We start from the raw sequence: 11,245 nt of genomic DNA, 5'->3' as shown, positions 1-11,245 counted from the left end.
ATCACAAATGAAATGCCCTAACACCCAAGTGGCCCACAAGAAAGAGGTGTTCCTTCTTCATTTGATATATATTTTTTGCAAGGGGTTGTTTGATGAAAACAAATACAATCGGCGTTTTGTTGAACAAATTAATCTCCCTTTGTTTGAACGAATTTTTCAAATTTTTTATCCCCCAAAGAAACCTTTTGTTCTTTGCTGGTAGAAACATTGCACTCTTTGAAACAGTGTCCCAGAACTCCAATAACCGGCTTTGTTATTTCTCAAATTTATCTTTATCTGTGGTGAATTTTGGTGTGATCTCATATATGCATCCTTTAGAACATAGCGTTTAACATGAATTGCAAGCAAAATTGCTCATGGATTCATACTTCAATCTGGAAAGTGCAGAAAGCTATTTAAACAGAGAACATGACATAACTGCTTATTTCTTGCTCATAGTATTTTGCTGTTTCTATTGATAAGATGCATAAAATAATTTTGTTTTCATTTGGCATTCATCACAGGATCTTCACACTCCATTGGCAAGCTGAGAACCTGAACTTTGTCTTCTATCTTCTTCGCCTGAAACAGCAATGTGATCATCAGACCCAAAATGTATGGTAATCTAAATAATTTCTCTCTCCAAAAATGAAATTCAGTTTGTAGACACGACCAATCCTTCTTGCCATGCTTTTGCATGCCAAAGGAGCGTGATCAGGTTGATATTGTCCTATAGCATGCATGCTCGTAATATGCTAGAGCGCACAATGTTGTTTAGGCCTGAACACGAGCCGAGTCGAGTTCGAGCTGGGCCGGTTAAGCATCTGACATTCATTCGAAGGTGGGTCTTTCAAATTTCGCATCTAATATTTCTTGACCATAAAAACTTGATCAGTGATTTATTATTTGATTAAAAAATTATGCAGATTTTTGTAACTTTTCTGAACATGTTTCTTGGATGGATCACTCTCTAAGTAATGGAAAGCAAAGGATTAAGAAAGACACAAGTTATGAGATGCACATTTGAATCTTATAAAATATAAATGATGAGATTGTCAGGATGGGAGAGTGAATAATATATTAAGAAGTGGGTTCAGTGGACAAGCTACTTCTTTTTCCCAGTCAGCAGAAAGTGTGAAGCAGAGAAAGAAGACAAGTTGTGTGAAAGTCCCAAACATTATTCCCATCCAAAGCCCCTGTGATTAATAAATAAATCAAAAAAGATACATGAATAATAATTAATATTAATGTAAATATAAATGATATTTTCTGCATAATGTAACAGAGTTGAAGAGAGAAAGATATGTGGGACTAACCTTTCCACTTAGATGAAAAAAAAATGCTAAAAAAGCAGCTGATGGCACTCCCACTATGTAATAAGCTCCAACATTAACCAATGCACCAAACTTTTGCCAGCCACAGCCTCTAGCAATACCTAAAGGTCCAAAATGGAAAAAAAAAAGACTTCTGATTTTTTTTTCTTCTAGAGATGAATATAAAAGAATAATCCTGCACCGGGCCGGCTACTCTGCCTGCTAATGTACAGGCTCGATGTTTGTTAATATTATTTTTATTTTAATAACGAGATATATTTTTTTGCGTATGATGGAATAACTGTTTTGGGTATGTCACCTAAGTGTTCATATCAAGCATAAAGAACTTGAATGACATCTCTTCTACTGGTTTCAGCTATTATTAGATGAAACTTCCTTTCACTAAGACGAACATAGCACCTCTAGCCTTGGAATCCAAGCTCTTTTTATTCATGGCTGCAACATAATTAAAATGCTAATGCAAAGCTAATTGGTTGATTAATACAGTGGAATGTAATTAATTTGCTGAAGTGTCGGTGTGTTCTCTCTTAAAAAAGTATTTGCTAGCACTCCTTTCATATATATATATATATATATATATATATATATATATATATATATATAGGTAAATACCAGACCACTTGGACAGGGAATAAATGCCAGACTTCACTAAAATTAATTATTAAGATTTTTTTTTTATAATCTAACCATGTAAATATGATCTTAAGAGTGATTTGATGAGAAATATTCATTTTTCTACTTGTGTGTGTATGTGTATTTGCATTTTTCCTGGTCACATAAAATCAACACTTGGGTAACTTTTTTTTTTTTTTGGCTTACCCACTGATCAATCTGGGATTACGCTTGTGTAATCCCCACAGTCAAGTTTTGATGTTTTAGATACCCTGTCAGAGAGATAATGAAGTATGTTAACTAACAAAATATGTGGCATCAAATAAATTTAGTCAAGTGACTCGCTAGATATTATGTTAATAAGAACTTTTTTGTAAATATTAAAAAACAGCTGGTCAAGATAACTTATAGTTTTTTTTAATGTTTATTTAGGAGAAAACATCTTTAGCATAAAACCCCTAAGGTCATAACCTTATGCCTCCAAGGTTCTAGCTCTAGGTGGACTTATGATATACTCTTCAACTCGAGTGTTGCACTTGCTTACATTTGTTGTCCTTAACAATAACACACCAGAACGTGACAGCAGTCACACGATTCGAACCTCATACCCCTTGGATGTGAACTGCTTTGCTGCCAGGTTGCACTATGCCCCTTGAGGACATAATAACTTATAAGTTCTTCTAATCAAAGTTGGAAACAAACAGCTTAGAAGCAGTATTCATAGTCTCATATCTCCTAATCAATATAATATTAATGCTACTGTAAGAACCAAATGGTATTCAATTCTTCCACCTGAGAGCACCGATTGGATTGCATCCATGAAAGTTGAAGTTGCAAGCAGCGGCGTCATAACTGATATGTATTTAACGACTTCTGTGTCGTTGCTGTAAGCGTATCCCCAGACTGATCTAACCAGAACTATGGTTATTGCAACAAATGCAGCTTCTATCACCACTATAAGCAACATGGCATACACGGCTAGGCGCGCGGCTTGCTGTTTTCCCGCACCTAGTTCATTTGATACCCTTGTGCTGAAAAGAGACTAAGAAAACATTCATACATAATTGGAGAATGAGGAAGAAATTATAACAGAGAGTTTAATGGCCTTGAACATTGGTTTGTACCTTATAGCTTGACCAAGGCCCACAGGGATGGTGTAGACAGCTGAGCTTGTGTTCAGGCTACATATAGAGAGCATTAAACATTAGTAATGTTTGGCAGATTGGATTTTGTTTCCTGCTTCATCATCATGTGAACTTCACCCGCATTCATAATGAAAGTAGGGTCGATGAGTTTACATGATGGATAGCACCGATACTTCCAGCTCCGCATTAGGAAGCAGTCCAGACATGAGGATCATGATCTCGAAGGCCCACCACTCTAAGCTGAGAAAATGAAGACGAAAAGCAAACGGAAGAAACTAGATGAACAGACTCAAACAATGTGCTCCGGTAGGAAATATTGAAATCAGACTGCTATCTTTTTGAACGGATGGTTATTTTTTATTTTGTATCATGAAAAACCATCACAAAGGTATATTCTATGGCTAGAAGCAGTAACTAAGTAACTAGTCATCACAAATATATCTTTTGCATTGGTTTTTAGCTGCACAAAATAAAAAATAACCATAAGGAGGCAGCTGGCTGATATATATATATATATATATATATATATATATATATATATATATATATATATATATATTGGTAAAAGCCAGACACTTATGTCAGGGATAAAAACATGAGTCTTTATTTTTTATTAAAAGTTACTTTAAATAAAATATACTATGTTTATGAAAACTATTTTCATATAACATATGCTTTCAGTTCAAGTTGTTTCTATAAAAAATGTTGAGTTTTCTATAATGTCAAAATGTTGATGCTATGAGAGCCATTCAATTCTTTTTTATTATAAAAACACTATTAAAACCCAAAAAATGATAAACTTGATATATATTTTCCATCAACCTATCCTTAAGTCATATTGGTATGGTTAGATTTTTTTTAAAAAAAAAAAGAAGAAATTTTAAAATCATATTTAAAGGATCTCGTATTTTACCAATATATATATATATATATTCTGGTTGTTGTCATATGATAAAAAATTTTAAAACCATCGCTAAAAGTACTATCCAATGTTGGAAGCACAAGCCGATGTTTATGGTATAACAGGGGATTATGATGTTTTTAGCGATAGTTTATTGCATTTATTTAAAGATTTAGCCATCCAGCAACATTCAGATTTCTATTTTATAGTTTATTGCATTTATTTAAAGATTTAGCCATACAGCAACATTCAGATTTCTATTTTCTTGTAAATATATCACATCATATTCGAGAAACTTTTTTCGGCCTCAAACAAGGAATACACATTCAGCTTATTATAAGAGGGTACTGTTGTTGGCATTCCTTCAACTATGCTGAATCCCAAACTAAGCAAAGGTTAAAAGGTTAGACCTTGTTAGTCATTTTAAGAAATTAACAACCAGATAACTTCAACAGGTACTTTTTTTTTAGCAAAAATGCACACTTAATTATGACATTCATTGAGACCCAAGCTGGAAGCAAAGATATAAATGAATTGGATACTTAATATATTCAATTACCCAATTGGTTTTGAATCCGTTGAATGGGTGCATGTGATTATAGAACAAATCAAACGACATATTAACATCGCAAGCAAAATTGTTTCATATTGCTGGCAGATTTTAATTTTTCAAGCACACACACATATATATATGTATATATTTGAAAGATGGTAAAAATTAAGTCCTAAAATATGTAAGCAAAGTTGTGTTCTAAGAATACTCAAAATACCCTTCAATGAGGCAAGATGTCATTTTTAAAGAAGCTCATTTGTTTTTTTTTTTCTCTCTCACCTATATTTTCAACTAAATCTCCACAGTTTCATGGAATCGATCCTCTGAATAATTATCAAGTCTAATATAGAATGGTCAAACAGCTTCTTTCTCTCTCTCTCTCTCTCTCTCTCTCTCTCTCTATATATATATATATATATATATATATATATATATATATATATATATATATATATATATATATATATATATATATATATATATATAGTGTTGAATGAACATTACCAGATCATGGCAGCTGAAGGTGTTGCCAATCTAAGAAAGTTCACAGTGCTTCTTGGGGCAGGCTTTGAGAAACCAGTCCGTCTTTGTGCATGCCGGAGAAAATTTGATATACGCTGCCAAGAACAGTGCATTTATCCAGTAAGAGATCGAAATCGAGAGAGCAGCACCTGCAAGCAACCTCATCAATTGAATTTCTGTTTCATATATATACAGTAAGTCAGCTTAGAGTGGCAAATTTTCCGCATATAAACAGTGGTAGAGCCAGAAAAATATGCAGGATTATCCAAATCCAAACTGTTGAGACTCACAAATGATGTTTTGGTCTTGAAAGAGAGACAAATCAGTACCTCTGAAGCCAATCTCAGATCGGAAAACCAGAGTCCAACAGGTGAAAAGATGCAGCAGCGTGCAGAATCCGGTGCTTATCATCGTGGGCAAGACGATGTTTTGGGCCTGCAGAAACCTGGTTTCGCACTGCAAGAGGGCGTAGGAGAAGAGACTTGGGATCAGCCACTTACAGTAAATCCCCGCTTCTCTTGAGATCTCCGCGTCTTGGCCGGCCGCCATGAGAATCTGCTGTGTGAAGGCCAAGAGAATGGAGAAGGGGATGCTGACGATGGAGAGGACCAGAATGGCTGTCTGCAGGTGTGCACCAAGCATGTGATATTGCTTTGCTCCATGGGACTGTCCGCACAGTGTGTCCAGTGCACTGCTCATTCCGAACTGTCAAGTCCAAGAGAAAAAGTTTATCAGAAATCAATGCAGGGAGGAAGATGCATAGAGATCTTGCAGTGATAGTAAGCTGGACGACATGAGTTGAAGAGGGCGGCGACTGAAATTGGCGACCGTTTTTCAGAAGTATCGTGTTAAATCCCCTTTGAACTTCTTCTAATCAAAGAAAAACATCACTCTAATGCGAATCATAAAACCATGTCTAAATTGATAAAGGGATCTCCTGAATATTGGCTTTAATCTATCACAGAACCAGATCAGATCTGGTTTCAAACTAAGTGGCTGCCTCTTTCATGTCATCTATCTCAAATTTGGGAATATGTTAATGCGTATGAGAGGTATGCCAACGTTTCTCGCATCTACCAACAAGCTGAAGCCGGTGACATGGACAACCGAAGTCGCTATGGAAACGCCGGAAAGCGGAAGAGCTCCGAGATGGCCGACGAACATTACGGATGTCAACTGTATGCATTTCTGAAGAAGGTTCGCCACTACCAGTGGACCGGCTAACTGCAATTGCTGTTTGGCCTCGTTGATCATGTCTGGTTGCTTTAACTCATGTCGTGGAGGAGCTTGTGGGAACGTGTGTAAGTATGAGTGAGTGAAGGAGCTAGTGGGAACGTGATTTCCATGGGTTTCAAATCATGGGTAGTTAAAAGTGGAATTGAAAAATTGGTGGGAGTGAAAAGTGGAAGAACTACCAGTGGACCGGCTAACTGCAATTGCTGTTTGGCCTCGTTGATCATGTCTGGTTGCTTTAACTCATGTCGTGGAGGAGCTTGTGGGAACGTGTGTAAGTATGAGTGAGTGAAGGAGCTAGTGGGAACGTGATTTCCATGGGTTTCAAATCATGGGTAGTTAAAAGTGGAATTGAAAAATTGGTGGGAGTGAAAAGTGGAAGAAGGGATAGTGGGAAAGCACATCAGCAGTTGCTATTCTCAGCTTTTGTTTTTCTTAATGTTTCTTTTTATTTAGCCTTATCTGTGGAGTGAGCTCAAAGGAAAGAAAAAAGTAAGAATTTTCTTTAACCTGTGCCCTCTGCCTGTAGCCCCTTTGCTCTCTCTCTCTCCTGCCATCCTTACTCTCTCTCCCCCCTTGCTCTCTCTCCTGCTGTCCTTACTCTCTCTCTCCCCTGCCATGTACTCTCTGCCCTTGTCGTACAGCTTCCTCTCACTGCACCTCTGCATTCCCTCTCCTTGGTGTGTTGACGCCTACGTTCTCCCCTCCTCATTTTGCCATTACGAATTACCAAAAGGGAGGCCATTGAGCTTGATTCAAGGGAGTCCGCCAACATTTCTTATGAGAGCTTCCAGGTTGTATGTCAAAGCTCTCTCAATTCAAGCTGATGTCAATCATCACAAATGAGCCAGCACGGGAGGTTGCCGATGGGACGTTCTAATATCCACTACTCACACCAACCAACTACACCACTTGGGTAATTAAGGTCCAGGCTATGATGGAAGATCAAGGCATCTGGGAGGCAGTCGAGCCAGCGGCCGGTGTGGTAGTCGACATGAGGAAGGACAAAAAGGCGAGGTCGTATCTTCTCTAAGCCCTCCCAGAGGATCTCCTAATAGGTGGCGAAGAAGGCGACGGCAAAGGAGGTCTGGGACTGCCTCAAGACAAGATTCATCGAGGCCTATCGCGTGAGGAATGCGCTCCTGCAGACGTTAAAGAGCGACTTTGACGCCATGCGAATGCAAGAAGGAGAGACGTTGGATCACCATGCAGGCAGGCTCATCAGGATGTCCGTCAAGTATGCCAACTTGCGGGGAACCTTGAGTGACGCCGCCCTGGTGAAGAAGTTGTTTGGCACCGTCCCAAACCGATTTCTTAGCGCAATCGTCGGCATAGAGCAGTTTTGCGACCTCGACACTATGTTGTTTGAAGAGGCCGTGGGACGACTCAAGACCTACGAAGAACGCTCGCGTCCCCGAGCATTTGGTACCAATGGCAACGATGATGCTCAACTACTTCTCACTCAGGCCGAGTGGGAGGCACGGCAGAAGAGAAGCAGCGCCAACCCCTCATTGACCAGAAAAGGAGAGGGCTCCAGGGAATGGAGGGGATCGGAGCCGGGGTGGACGCGGACACGGCAAAGGGCGCGGGAGAGGTGGACGTAGTGACTTCCCACTCAAGGACAGAGCAGGTAGCTCTGGGAGTGGTGGTCATGACAAGAGTCACATCTGTTACTTCAATTGTAATGAATTGAGGCATTACGCGAATCGATGCAAGGCTTCCAAGAAGAAGGAGGAGGCGCAACTCACACAAGCTGATGACACCGAGCGAGCTCTGCTGCTTGTAGAGTTGGAAGAAGTGGTGTCCGCAGCACTTGAGCGACAAGAATGGCAGGAACGGCAGGATGTCGTCCTACTGAATGAAAAGCAGGTGTGGCCCGAACTGCACGGGACCGAGCACGGTAACGAAATTATTGACATCTTTTATCTGGATAATGGCGCCAGCAACCACATGACCGAAGACAATGTCAAGTTTCGTGAGTTGGACGAGGCAATCACCAGCAAGGTGAGGTTCAACGACGGCTCATCAGTGCAGATCATTGGTAAGGGTTCAATTCTTTTTAGATGCAAAAATGATGATCAATGATTGCTCCATGAAGCATATTATATCTCAAGCCTTCGCATCAACATCGTGAGTCTTGGGCAACTCACTGAGGCAAGCGACAAGGTGTTTATGGATAAAGATGAACTGGAGGTGTTCGTCAAAAATCCATGGCAGTTGATCATGAAGGTGAGCCGCACACCAAATCGTCTTTACCGCATCAAGCTGCAGATTGTTAGGCCAGTGTGCCTCTTGGCAAACCTCGATGATCCGGCATGGTTGTCGCACGCTCGTTAAGGCCATGTGAACTTTCAAACAATGAAGATGCTTGTAAACACGAAGATGGCAACCAGGGTACCACCAATCACTCATCCCGCTCAGTTATGCCAAGAGTGCTTGGTGGCGAAGCAGACGAGACATCCATTCCCGTCGGCAGCCAACTATCGAGCGAAGGAGCCACTCGAACTCTTGCACACTGATCTTTGCGGACGAATCACACCACCCAACCCTGCCGGTAATAGTTATTTCTTATTAATAGTTGATGACTTCTCTCATTGGATGTGGTTGTGTGTGATTAGAACAAAAGACCGAGCATGTTCGGCGTTCACGAGAGTCAAGGCGCTGGCCGAGAACTCATGCGGACATCGCGTCAAGACGGTCTGGACCGATCGGGGGGGCGAGTTCCTCTTTCTCAAGTTCGCCAATGTGTGTGAATAGGTGGGCATTATGCAGCACCTCACCGCGCCATACTTACCACAGCAAAATGGTGTGGTAGAGCGGATGAATAGGACGGTGATGGTGATGGCTAGGTCCCTTCTCAAGAGCATGAGCATGCTGGGAAGATTTTGGGGGGAGGCGGCACGGTACGCGGGCTACCTGTTGAACTGCTTCCCTACGAAAGCCATGGGCGAGGCACCTTGTATGAAGCTTAGAGTGGCAGGAAGCTGGATCTTGCACATCTTCTGTTGTTCGGTTGCACGGCACATGTCATGGTGATGACACCACACCTAAAGAAGCTTGATGATCGCAGCCAGCCAATAGTGTATCTCGGTGTCAAGGACGGCTGCAAGGCACACTGACTATTCGATCCCCGACGCGAAATAATTCATGTAAGTCGTGATGCTAAATTTGAAGAAAAACTAAAGTGGAATTGAAACATGGATGCAGGAGGCAATGAACCATCAAATTTCATTGTTGAAGAGGAGTCTAACCCTGAGTCGGCAGTGGGCAACTCAGTTGCAGACAGACAAATAGGAAGGTCGGTGTCATGAAGCTAGGGTACCCGGCTTCTTCATCGACACTGATGGGTGGCGAAGCAATGCCGATGGTGACGCCGGCTAGAAGATTGCTAGTGGATGAAATTGCCGTGGCATCAAAAATGGAGGACAGTAATGACGGACCCGTTCAGTATAGACATATCGATGATATCATGCGAGACGCTCAGCGTGTCAAGCTCGACAATGAAGATGTCGAAGAAAAGGTCATGCTCGTGGCAACAGAGAAGTCGTCGTATTACCAAGAGGCGGCCGGCCAGCCAGCATGAGAGGAAACTATGGCCAAGGAGATTGAGTCAATTGAGAAAAACTCGACCTAGACTCTGACAACCTTACCGGCTGGAACCAAAGCAATCGAACTCAAATGGGTATTCAAATTGAAAAAAAAAAACTCAGAGGAGAGGTGATCAAGCACAAGGCTAGACTAGTCGCAAAAGGCTATGTCCAGCAGCAAGGAATTGACCTCGAGGAGGTGTTTTCGCCGGTCGCCAGGCTCGACACCGTACAAGTCATCCTTGCTGTTGCAGCCAATTGTGGATGGCAAGTCTATCACCTCGATGTCAAATCAGCATTCCTCAATGGCGAACTTGAGGAGGATGTGTATATAGCCCAGCCATAGGCTTTCACGGTGAAGAACAAGGAACATATGGTACTCAAACTAAGCAAGGCATTGTACGGTTTCTCGATAAGCACCACGCGCTTGGAACACGCGGCTGGATCAAAGCAAAGGCAATCGTGGCATTCAAGCAACAGATGATGGTTGAGTTCGAGATGAGTGATCTTGGCCTACTCAACTATTACCTTGGAATTGAGGTGGCACAAGGTGAAGACGGTATCCAGATCAAGCAGGCAGCCTATGCCAAAGAGGTATTGACTCAATTTGGCATGCTCGATTGCAATCCCACTAAAATCCCTATGGAACCAAGGTCACAACTGAACAAAGATCCCGAAGGACAGCCGGTGGATGCAATAGAGTATCGATGAGTTGTCGGATGTCTAAGGTATCTTCTCCACACAAGACCAGATCTTTCATATGCCATCAGTGTAGCCAGCAGATTTATGGAGAGACCGACGGTGATGCACCACAAGGCAGTTAAACAAATTTTGTGATATTTAAAAGGTACAATTCACTTCGATCTTGTATACACCAGAGGAAGAGGAGAAGAGGTGAATGTCGGGTTCATGGATAGTGACTTCGCGAGTGACGTCGATGACCGAAAAAGCACTGGAGGCATGACATTCTATGTAAATGAAAGTCTAGTCTCATGGAACTCGCAGAAGAAGAAGACCATTGCTCTGCCTTCATGCGATGCTGAGTTCATGGCAGCAACTGTGGCAGGATGTTAGGCACTCTGGCTCAGAGGACTACTGGCTGAACTAGTTGAAAAAGAGCCGCAGGTGGTAAAGTTACATGTGGATAATAAGTCTGCAATCGCATTAATGAAGAACCCAGTTTTTCATGGACGCAGCAAACACATTTACACAAATTTTCATTTCATACACGAATGTGTTGAAAGATGACAAATTATTGTGGATTTTGTGCGAACAGATGAGCAACGAGCGGATCTGTTGACAAAGGTGTTGTCTGCGGTAAGGTTGGCAACAATGCGATACTTGCTAGGTGTTCGAGATCTCGAGCCACACCAGGATTG

General features: G+C 41.4%; 1 protein-coding gene and 1 pseudogene across 1 annotated transcript; one reads left to right on the top strand and one right to left on the bottom strand.

The window, feature by feature from the left end:
• Nucleotides 1-483: 483 nt before the first annotated feature.
• LOC116246779 (protein DETOXIFICATION 16-like) lies at nucleotides 484-6,300 on the bottom strand (annotated as a pseudogene).
• A 916-nt stretch (nucleotides 6,301-7,216) lies between these two features.
• LOC116246777 (uncharacterized) lies at nucleotides 7,217-8,616 on the top strand. Its single transcript, XM_031618642.1, has 4 exons — nucleotides 7,217-7,291; nucleotides 7,338-7,873; nucleotides 7,974-8,320; nucleotides 8,378-8,616. Exons 1-4 carry the CDS (start codon nucleotides 7,217-7,219, stop codon nucleotides 8,614-8,616), a joined length of 1,197 nt encoding a protein of 398 aa, XP_031474502.1.
• The last annotated feature ends 2,629 nt before the right edge of the window (nucleotides 8,617-11,245 follow it).

Source organism: Nymphaea colorata, chromosome 2 (genome assembly GCF_008831285.2).
Source record: "Nymphaea colorata isolate Beijing-Zhang1983 chromosome 2, ASM883128v2, whole genome shotgun sequence".
Classification (NCBI taxonomy): domain Eukaryota; kingdom Viridiplantae; phylum Streptophyta; class Magnoliopsida; order Nymphaeales; family Nymphaeaceae; genus Nymphaea; species Nymphaea colorata.
The sequence above is the reverse complement of the archived record's forward strand: the minus strand, read 5'-3'. Positions and strand labels throughout refer to the sequence as shown.

Coding starts and splice junctions, on each gene's coding strand:
- LOC116246777 (XM_031618642.1), top strand. CDS start 7,217: ATGGAAGATCAAGGCATCTGGGAGGCAGTCGAGCCAGCGGCCGGTGTG. Junction 7,874..7,973: donor CGGCAAAGGGCGCGGGAGAG/GTGGACGTAGTG, acceptor TAATGAATTGAG/GCATTACGCGAATCGATGCA. Junction 8,321..8,377: donor CTCATCAGTGCAGATCATTG/GTAAGGGTTCAA, acceptor TGCTCCATGAAG/CATATTATATCTCAAGCCTT.